This window comes from Salvia splendens, chromosome 6, assembly GCF_004379255.2.
Source record: "Salvia splendens isolate huo1 chromosome 6, SspV2, whole genome shotgun sequence".
NCBI lineage: Eukaryota > Viridiplantae > Streptophyta > Magnoliopsida > Lamiales > Lamiaceae > Salvia > Salvia splendens.
In genome coordinates this window covers 9,640,273-9,656,497 of record NC_056037.1, presented here as the reverse complement: position 1 = coordinate 9,656,497, position 16,225 = coordinate 9,640,273, and the positions used below count along the sequence as shown (strand labels likewise).

At 34.6% G+C, this 16,225-nt stretch overlaps 2 protein-coding genes, 1 long non-coding RNA gene and 1 pseudogene across 5 annotated transcripts; all 4 read left to right on the top strand.

Moving 5' to 3' along the window:
* Positions 1-3,022: 3,022 nt before the first annotated feature.
* Positions 3,023-3,979, top strand: LOC121808026. Its single transcript, XR_006052091.1, has 3 exons — positions 3,023-3,143; positions 3,227-3,304; positions 3,439-3,979. It is a non-coding gene; the product is annotated as an uncharacterized LOC121808026 (long non-coding RNA).
* Positions 3,980-6,099: 2,120 nt separating this feature from the next.
* On the top strand, positions 6,100-9,536 carry LOC121808038 (protein SYM1-like). Of its 3 annotated transcripts, none has more exons than XM_042208375.1 (6): positions 6,100-6,475; positions 7,758-7,913; positions 8,001-8,133; positions 8,223-8,262; positions 8,541-8,685; positions 9,417-9,536. In XM_042208375.1, the coding sequence occupies exons 1-5, from the start codon at positions 6,197-6,199 to the stop codon at positions 8,626-8,628; spliced, it is 696 nt and encodes a 231-aa protein (XP_042064309.1). In that variant the 5' UTR covers positions 6,100-6,196; the 3' UTR covers positions 8,629-8,685; positions 9,417-9,536. The 3 variants fall into 3 exon arrangements, with proteins under 3 accessions (XP_042064309.1, XP_042064308.1, XP_042064307.1); XM_042208374.1 differs by lacking the exon at positions 9,417-9,536 and adding an exon at positions 9,272-9,404; XM_042208373.1 differs by lacking the exon at positions 9,417-9,536 and adding an exon at positions 8,766-8,981 and having other exon boundaries at positions 6,102-6,475.
* LOC121808039 (RING finger protein 11-like) lies at positions 9,395-10,668 on the top strand. The gene is made up of 3 exons (XM_042208376.1): positions 9,395-9,536; positions 9,644-9,723; positions 10,116-10,668. Exons 1-3 carry the CDS (start codon positions 9,432-9,434, stop codon positions 10,564-10,566), a joined length of 636 nt encoding a protein of 211 aa, XP_042064310.1. The 5' UTR covers positions 9,395-9,431; the 3' UTR covers positions 10,567-10,668.
* Positions 10,669-13,073: 2,405 nt separating this feature from the next.
* LOC121808040 lies at positions 13,074-16,057 on the top strand (annotated as a pseudogene).
* Positions 16,058-16,225: the final 168 nt, after the last annotated feature.

Genomic DNA, 16,225 nt, shown 5'->3' with positions numbered 1-16,225 from the left:
AAAATCACATCTAAACTTCTTGTCATCCAACACTCTAACTTTCTTAACACAGGTTTTACATGCTAGATAGTACCACTCTCCAAAATGAGGCTCAATTGATTCAACTTTACCAAAGACCCAATAAGAGCCATCATGTTTACCAACATCAGAAATAAACTATTACACAATTAAAAAGTGAACATATTGGGTGACAGAGTAGCTCATCAGTATTTATAAATGTATACTTTTTAAACCTAAACCCTTCAATACCTCCAAACAGACAACATCACTAATAGACTTGACATCAAGATCATCAAACTCCCTACTATGCTTCACTCCAGTTTGATCCACTGACCCTTGTGCAATGAAGGTATCATCATTTTTAATCCTAAAAATTAGAATTAACATTTGTTAGAAGCAATATACATCCAAGTATAATCTCAAAGATAAAAAGCATAAACACTACAAAGGTGTATAATATTCAGACAATTAGACAGAAAAATAAACTTTGAAAAAGATACTACCTCTGCCTAAACTCCTTGACTTCATCCACATTAGCATTAATTAGGATCTTGGATGCTTGAAAATGAGTGGACACACCAATCTCACCTAAATATATGGCAAACAAAAATTATAAGTAAAGTTTCAAAATATCAAACAGAATATAAATAATATGGAAATACAACCTCTCAAAACATTAGCATTGCAAAACTACGCTATGATTATAGGAACAGTCCCTTCAGCCTTTTTCAATTGAGACAAATAACAATCCACATTGGAATCCCAAATTGTACACAATATCTTATTATGGCTATTGAGAATGAAATAAAATTAGTTTAAAAACAGACTCAAAAATAAAAGGTCATTTAGAATCTAGCAGTGAGACTTACTGCTCATCACTTATTTCCATTCAATCAACCTATATCTACTTTGCTTCACAACTCTTCCAGGTGCAGTGATAACACCAATGATATCTGCCAAGTTATAGACTTCATTAATGAACCAAAAGATTGTAAACTAAAGTGTATCAAACAAAAGATATAATAGATGTTATACCAAAAAATGATGTATGCTCTTCTTTCTCATTGCTTGCTATATCACCAAATGGTTTAAATGAAAAGAAATTTGCTGGAAAACCAGGATCTCTGACCTCATACATCTCGGTTTTGAAATTCATAATGAGTCTATAAAGGTGATTAGTAGCTTTGTTTATGAGACTGTTGTCCCTAACAAAGAAATTTTTCATATAATAAATGTCTCCTTCATAAAGTTTATGTTCCAGATTCTGTAGCACTTTTTTTTGGAAATGTTGTTTGAATGTATGTACCCTGGATATGAAGGAAATAAGCAATAAAGATATGTGTGATATGATAAATAAAAGATTATATGCGTAACTCTTTAATTAATAGAAACATAGAGATATAGAAAGTAATTTAATTAAAGATAACTAAAGATTTATATTCTATTAGTCATGTATACCTTTGAATCATGAAGAACACATTCAGAATTGATATTTTTGTTGTCTTCAGGAAGACCTCCAAAGACACGAACACAACGGACTTTTATGACAGAGTTTGTGATGGCAGTATGAAGATTTTGCACCAAGATAACATAGGGAGCCATACTTCAACAGGAAACTGTCAGAAAACAACCAACTAGATTTTAGTAACATTTACATTTATCTAAATTAGTCATATAGCTAAATTATTAATAACTCTAATCTAATGCAGGTTCAAAAGATTCAAAAAGAGGCAGGAGATGTAAAGTAGAACATGATACTACAACAGAGGTCATTTTCAATAAACTAAACTAAAAATACTACCAAATATTAAGAGCTATTATGTAATAAATAAGATTTGCAATAATAGGCACATTATAAATAACTTTTTTTGCAGATACTCATGATTCCACAACATGAGCAGTTCAATAATAATGAACAATGACATCTAAGAAGTGCTGGAAAGAAGAAAGCTCCCAAACAAGTAATCTAATCAACTCTCTAATACAACTGATTCTGTGGTGTATAAACATGTAAGGTACACTAAAGCTCCACTTAATGAAGATAACTGCACATAGCATAGAAGATCCATCTAATGATGAAATTAGAGGAATCTATAGAAAAATCAGAGAGTATCCAGAGAGTATAAACTAAAATATTTCAACTATAAAATGGTTTTGCAACTGATCTAAACTGCAGATGCTTGCAGATAGTTAAACATGGAAGGTACACTAAAACTCCACTTAACGAAGATACTTGCTTATAACATAGAAGATCCATTTAATAATGAAATTAGAGGAATGTATAGAAGAATTACACTAATAGAAACTAACATGCTGATACATCAGAGAGTATCCAGAGAGTATAAACAGAATTATTTCAACTATAAAAGGATTTGCAACTGAGAAAGAAAAAGAAAGAATCAGAAATAATGGAAGTTTATGATGGTCTGAAATATGTTGCAGGGTGAGCAAAGAAGAAGTAGAAGATGGTATTTATAGAAGTATGTTTGCAAAATCACTGCTGAATATAAACAAATCAGCTTTGGAAAACAAAAGTAATGATTAGTAAGACCTTTCATATAACAAATAATAGAAAATAACGGATAGAACAAAGAATTAACTAAAAAAATATTATACAACGAATAATAAAACCATGCTACTATTCTTATATAGGTTATTTATTAGGATTGTTACACAGGAATATAAATATTATGAATTTTTATGCATTTTGTATTAAATATAGAGCCCATTAATTGGGCCCCCTGATAGCCATAATAAATGAGTAATACATTGTGTTTCCCTATTAATATCAACCCTGTTTTGCAGGAGTATCAACAGTAAATAGAAGAAAACCTAATGAGATAACAGCCGCCTCTCATTTTCAAGATAGAGGAGAGGGAACTATAGCTGCAACCAATACAAAAGAAGACATCTAGAGGTTGCAAGCCTATAAACCTCTTCAAATCGGCAAGATAACACCATAATATGTCAGAAATAAGAGGAAGAAGAAAGGATACCAAATACATCTTATGGAGAATGAGGGAGAATAAAGGATGCAATCATTACAGCAAGAAGACACAATTGTTGATCCACGCTTGAACCTTTTTGCTTCTATACTCTACAAAGTAGATAACAGAAGATGAAGAAAGCACTACTTCGAAAAGGTAACTTCATTTTATAGATTATACTTTACCATATAAATCATTTTTACATTAACATACTTAACAACATATGATTTTATTTGTAGGATTTAAATACCAAATACTTTTAAAGAACCAAGAAAAGTATTATCCAGAATAATATCAACACTCTTCAATCAGAATAGGTACTATACTTCTTTATTACTACACTGTTTCAGATCTACACAATTCAAATTCAACTTTAGATGGTTTTAAAAACCATTAATCACTACATTCTTTTGCTATTCAAATACTAATACACAAATGACTTCATTTGCAGGATAAATCTTCCAAAACATTTGCAAGACAAAAAAAGAATTATAACAACTAATAACATCATTTTTCCAAGAAAAAAGTATCAATCTAATTTATTACTCTACAAAGAGAAGTTCAAGATTGCATATTTAAAATTAGCACTGACATCTATGCAACAGTCCAATGGCCAATAAAGTGCTACTTTGGATTCTCAATCCATCTAATTCTATAAGAGATATGAACTTCTTTTCTTTTTATTAGTTGCACATGAATGAATAATAAAAGTATAGATGCAACATAACTGACCTATGATCAATACATTATAAACATAAAACCATTACAATATCAGAATAAAAAGGCATACTCTACAGGTACTTTCATACATGATTCTCCTCATCAAATCCAATAACATTATTCATTAATTTAGATAAAGTTTTTCATAGATTGTTGATATAGTCCTCATTCCGTGTTTGCAATTTCTCTTAATGCTACATGATAATCAAGTTTGCATACTTCGTATATGACTTTTGATCAAACATTTCAGATTTGCTATTACTCTAGATGACTTCCAAACTACTCCTAATTAACTTTGTTGATGTTTTCTATTCAATGTTGACATACTACTCATCCTCTCTTTCCTATTTTAATCTTTGCTATATGATAAACAAACTTGTATGGATTTCATGTATGACTTTTACATATGCATATCATATTTGCAATATCTCTAGATGACTTTAAAAATTCATATGTACATCATGTTCATATTAGGTTGTTCATATTATGCTTATACAAATTCAGCTACCTAAATGCCAATTCATATTTTAGTTGTGAAAATGAAGCTATATTATTTTTTGATATGGTTCATGTTATATATGTATGAAAGCTAATATATTTTTCATGTGTGTTCAGGATTGGAATTGCACTGCATCCTAGTGTAATTATGTATCTCAATTCCTATTCAAAAATATGTATATATGTAATTTTCTATAATATCTCTTTATTTGTAATAGAATAGGTTTAACTACACAAACCAATGAAACCTATAGATAAAAAAAGAAAAATACTACTAACAGAATACAAACATTGGAATCATAAATTGTTTTTATATTGAGCGCAAAAATAGAAACAAAAATGCATGAAATAAGAAAAAAAAACAAAACAAAATGAGACTTCATTTTCCCGCCCAAATCAGTGCCACAAGGCATGCCAAAAAACTAGCACTTTATATTTGTATAGATTCCAATTCTATACATTTTTGTGATACCAGACAATGGAATTGGAATTGGAGCCTCCAATTCCAATTTCATATTCCAAACACACCCTAAGTGAATTCTACTTCCCTGGTGTTAATGTTACGTTACACTCGGCTTGAGCATCCCCGAGCAGCTCTCGCACCAAGCAACTCCCCCACTGAGCAATTCTTAGCAGCTGCCACACGCCCGCACCAAGCAACTTCCCATTGTAACAATTGAGAAAAATGTCAAAGTTATGATAAAATTATATCCTAACGTGGAAACTGTTATCCTTAATTTTGTTTCAAATTTTTGGCTTAGAGTACAAAGTTGCAAATATAACTTGTTTAAGGAGTGGTTATTGGGCTTTTTGTATATTAGCCCAATAAAATTATATCATTACGACATTACCATTTACTTGGTAAAATAATTATAGTATTACTGTTTATTTATTTCATTTTTTGTAGTAAACATGTATTGCAAAAAAAATTCGGCTAAAAATGTGTATAGTATGGCTAACCCGGAACCCATAGGCTAAATTGGTAGGTTGGCCTGGCCTTACTTGCAACTATTTTTTATTTTCCTAAAATTTTTTTACAAATGATTCAATGCTTCAATCATAATGTTATTTCGGACAATTCAAATATCTAAATTTTATGCAAATGTTTTCATCTTTGTTATGCTAATTGTAAACTAGAGAGTTGCTTACTAATTCAACACTTATGAACTAAACAGAGACGAGCATGCTATTAAATGTAGGCTATTAATATTTTTTACGAACTACATATAGGCTATAATTATTTTTCTGGCGTGAAGATTATCATATCAATACATCCTGATTTAAATGTTACCAAATTCTAGAAGCATGATCCAAGTTGATGAAATAGCCAAAGTACTAGTAGTACTTTTGCAGATTACATGTTTGTATAATCTGCATTATGTTTTAATAAACTATAAAAATAATCATCGATGTTTGTTAAATCAATATATTGTTGTATAAATTTTGAACATTTATCTTTATTTGTGTGTATTTATTTTATAGAAAGAATCAAGAAACATGAAGTTACAAAAGTAGTGAAATAATTTGAAATCTTTTTGGCTCGATTAATTTATGATGAGTTTTGAATACGATATTTATAATACAAATAGCTCGTATCCAAATAGTCCGACCATCTGAATGGGTTAACATCAAGTGCGGTGGATTTAGCCGATTAAAAATTTTATGGACCCTACGAATTACTCCATATGGAGTAATATGTACTCTTACTAGTAATTTTTTTTATTATGACTACTCTTAACCAATAGGCTTACCAAACACCCTAAAATTCAAAAGTCAAATATATGTACTCTTACTAGTAATTTTTTTTATTATGACTACTCTTAACCAATAGGCTTACCAAACACCATAAAATTCAAAAGTCAAATAATTTAATTACAGTAGAAAATATCGAATTCTTGTCGCAAGAAAGAAATGCTGTAGCACCAACCACATGAAATGAAAATATAAAGGGTATAATTTCAGCTTCTTGAATCTGTGGCGTCGCTGCAAAAATGGGGTATTTGGGCGCGGCTGGGAATGGCGGCATATGGGGAATGGGTCCATTTCACCATAATTTTCGCCGGCGGAGTAATAAGAAAAGAGACGCTAACAATAAACGAGAATCGAAGCCTTCCAATTCACTAGACTCCGCCGCTGCCGGTGGTTACCAGTTCCCGCTCCAGCAGGCCGCCACCAGCTCCGTCCTTTGCTTGACCGGAGACACCATTGCCCAGCTCCGCCACCGCTGGGTCAGAAACAAGGGCACTCTCGCCAATTCTGGAGATATCAAGGTTAGAGAGAGTTTTGGTTGATGTTAATTTACTCTCGAGTGATTGATTGGAGTATTTGGGTAAAAATTGAATCTTTGAGTGCATAAACATGTCTCTTTTTATACTTCCCGTTTGCGTTGGTTTTGCTAGTTTTTGTTCAATTAAGAAGTTCAATAAGTGATTGTGTTTACATTTTAGCCGAACAGAAGTTTGATGTTTGATGCTAAGTTAGTGTATGTTAATCAGAGGCTTAATGTGGATCACAACTGTTTTCATTTATTTGTTAGAGTTGCTTCACACAGATACACACACAGTATGCATATCTGTGACATGTTTATCTTAATCTCGTGCCGCTTTAATGTTTATTGATCCTCGTCTCTCTATGGTTTTGGCAGAGATACGAGATCAGCGACTTTCACTAAGTTTGCTGCGACTTATCTCTTATTCTTGTCTAATTGTTATCCATACATCAGAAATGGTTGTATATTATGGATATGGAGTTAGGATATCTCACATCCCATTATGAATGGGATTTTCTCATTTAAATTTTAACAACGATCATGTTTTGTGGTGCTTTTCTAATGAACCAGTTTGTACAGATTTGAGGATTCTATTTGTATCTAATGAATAGAAGAACTTTGATTAGAAAGAGAACAGGTTAGATATAATTGAGGCATCTCAGATAATGATTCATCCTACAATTCATTGCCCTAGGTTTGTACATATTGATGCATAACATAGTTGAGCATACGTGGTAACTGCCTTGTTCTGTATAGTTATGTGTCAGTGTGTGCATGAAGCAAGTTCTGTAGTGCACACTGATATTCTTCGTCGTGAATTTCAAGTCTAGTTTCATTTATACTACTCCCTCCGTCTCCAAAGGATATGCGCTTTGGGGACGGCACGGATTTTAATGCAAAATTGTGAAAATAAAAGGGAGGTAAAGGGAAAAAGTAATTAAAGTATTGTTAGTGGCGAATGGGTCCCACCTCATAAGAGAGAAAAGAGTTTCTAAAATTGGAAAGTGCATATTCTTGTGGGACGGACTAACAAGGAAAGAGTGCATATTCTTGTGGGACGGAGGGAGTATGTCTTAGGAATTTTACTAATTTCTGCTAATGATTAAAGACTCTAGCACATGACTCCAATCACTTTACCCTTCTGTAGCTCGCTCATTTGGCTCCAGATTGTCGGGACTTAATGTTATTAGTTGCTATTTGCTGTTGTCATTAACACGATAAACAAATGCACTAAGTTTATAAGGTGTTTCAGTCTCTGATATGAACCTAACTCGCTCTCGCAGGATATCATAACCACACTTTCCTCTGAACACGACTATATCCGAGCCCTCCGGATGTCTTCATATGGATTTCTGCTCTATGGTCCTGGTTCATATGCATGGTACCAACTCCTTGATCAATTTATGCCACAGAAAAATGTTCAGAACCTGACGGCCAAGGTACCTTCATCTGCGGCCTTCTTACTTCTCAAGAGCACACATCTTGGTACATGATCTACAAAATATCTCTTCTGGCTCCCTTTTCAGGTCGTGTTGAATCAAGTTGTGCTAGGTCCGACTGTAATTGGTGTTATTTTTGCGTGGAATAATTTATGGCTAGGGAAACTCTCTGAACTTCCCGATAAATACAAGAACGATGCCCTCCCTACCCTACTTACAGGTGTAATCCTTTTTTCTAACTTAGTGTCCACTCATGATCTACATTTCTTATGATCTTACATGTCTAATTTTGACATTTTTTCCATGCAGGTTTTAAGTTCTGGATTCCTGTCAGTATACTGAATTTCGGGTATGTTTTTGTTCTCGCCTCCACGGATAGCGTTTGCAGTTACCTATATCAGAACAAAAGAGTTACAGGGGTGAAGGATTTTTTTTGATCTTCTGAGAATTGAAAAAAGAAATTAAAAAAAAAAGTCATTTACTTATATTTTTAAAAGCAAGTTGTTCGTGTGTGCAAACCTTTCCATTTTGACTTATATTTTTTTCTACTTTGTAAGCATTACTGAATTAGCGTGTTCCCTCATAAGTGAAGCTGTTAACTATTGAAACGATGTGCAAAACTTACAGGGTGGTTCCTCTTCAAGCGCGTGTTGCTTTTATGTCGATCTCATCCATATTCTGGAACTTCTATCTGTCTTCGACAATGAGCAGATGACTTATGCTCTATAAACTTTTCCATGGATACGCCAACAGGCCTTGTTTTAACCACAAGGTATAATACTTCACTCTATACACGGTTCTGATGTCACTCTTTTCTATTGTGATATCGACCATATTGCTATTGACTTGCAGGTCTGAAACCGGTGGAATTATAGTTTTTTAGGCGCTAGACCTTTTGGTGCGCCTCGGTTTTAAATATTCAACTTTCCTTCTCAAATTTGTAGGTTTTAGTTTCTTCACCATTGAAAACAAGCAGATTTTCTGGAGTTCATAATCTGCAATGTGAAACTCTCTGCATCATCCTTTTCTCTTCTGTTTAATTGGAACAGTTTTGAACTTTTTTGTTTATGTTATTGTGTATGTTGTTAGTCTAACATGTCGTCTAAAGTAAACGTCTGTTAAAGTTTTTAACGGACACGATTCAGTTGGATAAAAGGGACAGTTGATGCAACTAAGATGTAAGAAGAATCATATCCTCAAGGCTCAAATTATGGCTTGGCTCATAGTAAAACAAAATAGTAGTACGAAATTGGAGGAAAGGAAAAGGCTTTCTCAAATAACTGTAGTTTTGAAGCCTATATTTTGGCAGAATCAAATTCCTTGCTTTGATTTTGAGCGATGAATCTTCTTATCTCCAGAAAAGGGCATCTCAACTCGCACTGCACAAAATGATATGTCGACGACACGAAAAATCAAGATAAAATTCCACAGCCTCTCTAAATAGGAATTCTTTATCACCTCAAAGCTCGAACTTAAACTAATCCATTTCATATTCAACCACAGTAAGAAACCAACACCATGAGTGGAAGCTTCCGACCTCCCGAAAGTTGGCCGTTCGGACAGGAGTACTGGATATATCTTCCTGTTAATCGATCCGGCCTGCTTCCTCCGATCAGATCTCTGGTTTGTTCCTTAAATCATCAAAGATTTTTAAAAAAACCATCAGTTTTGTAGAGGCTATCAATTTTATATAGCTTTTTTACCTTAATTTTTTTTTTGCTTGAGTTCAGAATCCTAGAGCAGGAACAAGAAATCCATGGCTGTTAGTTGAGGAGAGATTCAATGGAGGCCATGATCATGGTTTCGCGAGGTGATTCGGATTAATTTTACGTGTTTGTTATATTTCATTAATTCTAATTATCTGGAAATCAACCAACTTTTGGATTTCTCCTCATTTATAGGTGTCTAAATAATTAAATAAATTTGAACATACATTTAAAATTGAACAAAGATATTTACATAAATTGTAGTACTACTAGCATATAACATAATGATAATATCCTAAATTTTGAACTGAACCGGATCGGTTTTATTTAAACTGATCATCTCATGACTGTTTATTCTATGAGAATTCAGAAAAATTCTAAAACACATGAATTATAAAAGAGTTTGAAATTCAGTTATTATTGTGTTAAATTTCATTTGATTGTTATAAAACGTGGTATATATGTAGTAATAAAACATAGTTGGTGGTTGATGCAGTTTCCCTCCACCGGCAGCCCCTCATCCCGTCCACCTCATGGAGGACTCGTATCCGGCGGCGTACCACCAGCCGTGGAACACGCGGTCATCCGCGGAGGAGGAGTCGAAGCTGAGCCCAGAAGAGCAGAAGCAGGCAGTGAACAAGCTGAGGAAGCAGCTCTACAGCCCCCACATATACAACATAATCAAGAGATTGGGCAACAAGTCCGCCGCGGCTGCCACCAGCGACGACGAAGGCAAAAGGTGCGCCGTCTGCCTCGACGATTTCGAGACAAAGCAGTTCGTGACAATCACTCCTTGCAACCACATGTTTCATGAGGAATGCATCGTTCCCTGGGTCAAGACCCAGGGGAAATGCCCCGTCTGCAGGTTCGTCATTGTCGAACGCGCTCACTCTAGAGCCACCGCCTCCTCCAGGCGCGGCCGCACCGAGAGGAGCCTCCTCTTTTAGTTATTTATATTTATCATGTACTCGTATTTCAATTTCATCGCGACTATATATATACAGGGGCGGACGCAGAAAAAAATATGATTGGGGGCTGTGATTTCTAAATTTTGTTCTAAAGTTATATTTTTGGTGTTTTAGATCATTTATAAGGGCTTTTATATAATAATTTACATTAAATTTGAATAAATTTTAAAAATTTATAAAAGAAAATAGTTTAAAAAATATTTTTATTAAGGGCTTTAGCCCTACCCTATTTCTACATGGGTCCGCCCATGTATATATATATATATAGGATTGCGTTAAAGATAGAACCATTCTTAAGTGTAGAACCTAGAACTCTACATATTTTATTCATTGGATTAGGAAAAAATGACGGTCAAGATTAAAAATCATACATATTAGACTATGTTTTCACGACATTCCGGACTCAACATGTGAAAAAACTCACATGTTGATGGAAAAATGAATGAAACGAAGAAGAGTCCATGCATGCTTTATTTTTTCACTTATCTGCATTCACCCATTAACAATAGTTTTGGTTGTAATGGGAAGTTGTTGTGCAAATCAACACCATTGGATTAAAAGATCTAACGACCTCCGTTTGGCATTTGTTCTACGTTTAAGAATGGTTCTATCTTGATCACAATCCTAGGGTTATATATATATATATATATAGGGTCTTGTTAGGTTGAGATTTTTTAGCTTAATTGAGAATTGAGATGCATTTTCAGCCACTCATTTTGAAATGTCAACTACAAGTAGATTATATCAACTAAGGGTATTATCGTCATTTCATTTCAATAGCCAGAATATCAAATGTCAACAACTCGTATTAAAATGTCAACAACTAAAAAAAAATTATTTTTTTTATTTTTTTAATTTTTTTTTTAATTTTTTTAAAATTTTTTAAAAAAATTTTTTAAATTTTTTTTAATTTTTTTAATTTTCACGCGATGTCAACTACGATGTGTAGCCTGCACATCAAATGTCAATAGCCCTGCACATCAAATGTCAATAGCCCTGCACATCAAATGTCAATAGCCTGCACATCAAATGTCAACAGGTTATAGTTGACATTATATGTGTATAGGTGATATGAATCGTATATGTATGTGCAGTTGACATGAATTGTATATGTAGTTGACATTATATGTGTGTAGTTGACATGAATTGTATATGTAGTTGACAAAAAAATAAAAATAATAAAAAAAATAAAAAATCGAAAAAAAAATTTAATTTTTTTTAAAAAAATAAAAAAATATTTATTAAATAAAATGTATGATGAAATTACCATTCTGCCATTTCACAATTAATTAATGTAAAAATATTTTCCATGTGGTAAATTCTAGACCACTCATTTAATAAAAATGAGTGGCTAATAATGCATCTCAATTCTCAATTAGGCTAAAAAATCTCAATTGATCACAACCCTATATATATATATATATAGACAAGGTGTGATGAACTGATGATGACCATATATATATGGAGACTGGAGTATATGGTAAAAAGCTAGGCTTCATTTATAGTAAATACTGTATTAAATACAATGATATACTAGTATTAGTAAAAATAATATACAATGTTTATACATAAACTAGTAACTCACACATTACGACGGTTAATATTATTTAATGTGTACACTATAATTGATAATTTGGTTATTGAAAATTTGAGAATGCTGTAACCAACAAAATTAATGTACTCTCTTATATTCATAAAGTAAGCTTTTTTATTTAAATTTTTTGTTCATTTTATTTCCTACTTTGATTATTCATAATTTAATTTTTTAAATTTCTCCGACTCAAATCTTTAAAAGTGACATTTTTTTAGTTTAATACCAAAGTTGTCCTCGTTAACTCCAATCAGTAATGTCTTATTTGATGTTTTTAACCGAATAATAATTGTGTCATTAAGAATTTACCATCATTAGTTTAGACATTTTAGATTAATTCGAATACAATTATTTTATTTATACATGTGCATCAGTCTAGAAGTAGTTTTCTCTTTTCTCCAATTAAAATAGTCTTAATTTATCACTTTTGTGTTTTCAACAGTGATAATGATTTTTTTTATAAAAAAATTACCCCTTTTATTCACTTCATTTTTTATGATCCACGCACTTAATCATTCCCATACCATTTTCTATTGGAATAGGATCCTCTGCTGTGCACAATTGCACAGCAGCCCATGCTGTTCCTCACAATGTAATAAAATAATATATATTTATTTAATTAATTTAATTTAATTAATTTGATTATTTTATTTGTTTGTATGTAACAGCATGGGCTGCTGTGCACTTGTGCACAGCAGAGGATCCCATACCATTTTCTATTTTACCCATATAAAAATTAGACTTATTTTTCTGAAACTAAACCGGCACGTCACACCAATCATTATCAAGCAAAAAGCCACGTATTCCAATTGCAAACCCCATCCAGTCCCTTTCCCCCACTTTCAACATAAAACCAGTCACTTTCCTTTCCACAATCACCTTCTCTGAGGTAGTACTATGTTTCTTGATTTCCTCGATTACTGAAGTAATAGTATAAATTCTTTGTGTCTATCTTCAATATTTTCTGGGTTTTATCTTAATCACACGATTATAAGTTTTACTCACACCATTATGATGATTGAATTTGTGCACTTGATTTCTTTGATTCGTTATGTTTATAGTACATGGTTTCTGTGGGGAGAGAGTATTTTATTGAGAAACAAAGGATTATAGTTGAAAGATCCGATATTTATTTTTTGGTTGATGGTTACTTTCCTTTCTTTTGAGTTCTGCTGCTTTTAGGTGTTGAATTACCTGTGGAAATTGAAGCAATGGATATAAATCCAAATCATTTGGTAATTAATTAATCGGGTTTAATGAGAATTTTTGTGTATGCTATTGATGATTATTGCTATAAAGAACTCCATGAGTTTTTAGCATGGTACAAAATTTGCTTGAATGAGCCTTCCCATTTGCAACATTTAGTACTACTATTTGGTTGCTGAAAAAAGAACTTTTTTCATAACTATTTAACTTTTGAGGTCCAAGTTGCAATAAAGGCTTCAATTGACAAAACATAAATGCTTCTCTGATGAATGATGATCACTCAATAAGCTAGTACTGTTTGCTTTCAGAGGAGCAAATATGGCTTCCATATCGGCATGTATACTGGGAAACGGATTGTATGCTGGTAATATCAGAAAAGGTTTTAGCAAAGAAATCTATGGCAAGCAGTTTATACGCGTTCCACTATGTAGTAGTACATCTAGAGTAGCTAATGTTAGATCATCATTGAGTCAAAAGACCAGTGAAGGAAGACGAGGATTCCTGAAATTGGTGCTTGGTAATGCTGGACTTGCCTTGCCTGCATTACTTGGCAATGAAAAAGCTATTGCTGATGATGAAGGTGTCTCGAATTCAAGGATGTCGTATTCTAGATTTTTGGAGAATCTAGATAAGGATAGAGTAATTAAGGTCGATTTGTTTGAAAATGGAACTATTGCCATTGTCGAGGCTATATCCCCTGAGTTGGGTAACCGTGTCCAAAGAGTGCGTGTGCAGCTCCCAGGCATCAGCCAGGAGCTTCTCCAGAAGTTTAGGGAGAAAAACATTGACTTTGCTGCCCACAATGCACAAGAGGATTCCGGTTCTCTATGGGCTAACTTGATCGGAAACTTGGCCTTCCCTTTACTCTTGATTGGAGGTCTTTTCTTTCTCTCGAGACGGTCCCCTGGAGGGATGAGTGGGCCTGGAGGTCCTCCCTTCACAATTTGGTCAGTCAAAGGCTAAGTTCCAAATGGAACCAAACACTGGTGTCACTTTTGATGATGTTGCTGGGGTTGATGAAGCGAAGCAAGATTTTATGGAGGTGGTGGAGTTCCTGAAAAAGCCCGAGAGATTCACAGCTGTGGGTGCTCGTATTCCAAAGGGGGTTCTTCTCATTGGCCCTCCTGGTACTGGGAAGACCTTGCTAGCCAAAGCAATTACTGGTGAAGCCGGTGTTCCCTTTTTCTCTATTTCAGGTTCTGAGTTTGTTGAGATGTTTGTTGGAGTTGGTGCCTCATGAGTCCGTGATCTTTTCAAGAAGGCCAAGGAGAATGCTCCATGTATTGTGTTTGTTGATGAAATTGATGCAGTAGGGCGTCAAAGAGGAACTGAAATTGGTGGAGGAAACGATGAAAGGGAGCAGACTCTCAACCAGCTGCTGACAGAAATGGATGGTTTTGAAGGAAACACAGGTATCATTGTGGTTGCAGCGACCAATCGTGCAGATATTCTCGACTCTGCCCTGTTGAGGCCTGGAAGGTTTGATAGACAGGTAAATGGTCGTTATGTCTGTCTATCTATGAAGTATCAGAGTAATGGTTGTGTTTGTGCAGGTAAGTGTTGATGTCCCAGATGTTCGGGGACGAACAGAGATCTTGAAGGTTCACGCAGGCAATAAAAAGTTTGACACTGATGTCTCACTTGAAGTGGTAGCCATGAGGACACCTGGTTTCAGTGGAGCGGATCTGGCTAATCTCTTGAACGAGGCCGCTATTCTGGCTGGCCATCGTGGCAGGACTTCCATCTTGTCTAAAGAGATCGATGACTCAATTGATAGGATAGTCGCTGGAATGGAGGGGACGGTCATGACAGATGGCAAGAGTAAGAGTCTTGTGGCATACCACGAAGTAGGCCATGCCATCTGTGGGTGAGTAAGGATTTATACTACCTTCTACCAAACTTCGTTGATGAATAATTCTTGGTATATTATATGATGCAGAACTCTGACCCCGGGCATGATGCCGTTCAGAAAGTCGCCTTGGTTCCACGCGGTCAGGCTCGTGGTTTGACTTGGTTCATCCCTTCGGATGATCCAACCTTGATATCAAAACAGCAGCTCTTTGCCAGAATTGTAGGGGGACTGGGCGGTCGAGCTGCTGAGGAAGTTATATTCGGTGAGCCTGAGGTCACTACCGGTGCAGCTGGTGATCTGCAGCAGATCACTGGTTTGGCCAAGCAGGTGATCTCCTTCTCCCCCTCTCTTTTTCTCTCTCTCTCTCTCTGTATCTGTTTCTAAGTGTCTCTGCTTTGTTTGTAGATGGTTGTGACTTTTGGCATGTCTGACATCGGCCCGTGGTCACTCATGGACTCGTCTGCTCAAAGTGATGTGATAATGAGAATGATGGCAAGGAATTCGATGTCAGAGAAGCTGACGGAAGACATTGATGCAGCAGTGAAGAGGCCCTCAGACGAGGCATATGAGATTGCATTAAGGCATATGAAGAACAACCGCGAAGCCATAGATAAGATTGTGGAAGTTGTTATTGAGGAGGAGACAATAACCGGGGATGAGTTCAGGGCTATCCTCTCGGAGTTTGTCGAAATTCCAGTCGAAAATAGAGTTGCTCCCACTCCGGCAACGCTAACTGTATAAATTAGTACTAACGAGTCCAACTTCAACTTGTACAATGCTTTTTTCGGCTTTTGTAAAGATCAGTGCACACTAAAAAATGACATAACCTACGTGCTTCAAATTAGGCACAAATTTGTAGATTTGGTGTCTTAATTTCATTTTCTTGAATCAACAAATTTTCAATCTCAAATAGAATTTGAGGGTGTGAAAATAAGATTCAAAACCAAACTACTCAAAATTAGTACCTAGTTAAGCAATGGTCAACATGC

What these genes read in the sequence shown, in the direction of transcription:
- LOC121808038 (XM_042208375.1), top strand. Translation starts at nt 6,197, where the DNA reads ATGGGGTATTTGGGCGCGGCTGGGAATGGCGGCATATGGGGAATGGGT. An exon ending in CCTCCCTACCCTACTTACAG is followed by an intron (nt 8,134 to 8,222) that starts GTGTAATCCTTT and finishes TTTTCCATGCAG; the next exon opens with GTTTTAAGTTCTGGATTCCT. An exon ending in GTCAGTATACTGAATTTCGG is followed by an intron (nt 8,263 to 8,540) that starts GTATGTTTTTGT and finishes CAAAACTTACAG; the next exon opens with GGTGGTTCCTCTTCAAGCGC.
- LOC121808039 (XM_042208376.1), top strand. Translation starts at nt 9,432, where the DNA reads ATGAGTGGAAGCTTCCGACCTCCCGAAAGTTGGCCGTTCGGACAGGAG. An exon ending in TTCCTCCGATCAGATCTCTG is followed by an intron (nt 9,537 to 9,643) that starts GTTTGTTCCTTA and finishes GCTTGAGTTCAG; the next exon opens with AATCCTAGAGCAGGAACAAG. An exon ending in CATGATCATGGTTTCGCGAG is followed by an intron (nt 9,724 to 10,115) that starts GTGATTCGGATT and finishes TGGTTGATGCAG; the next exon opens with TTTCCCTCCACCGGCAGCCC.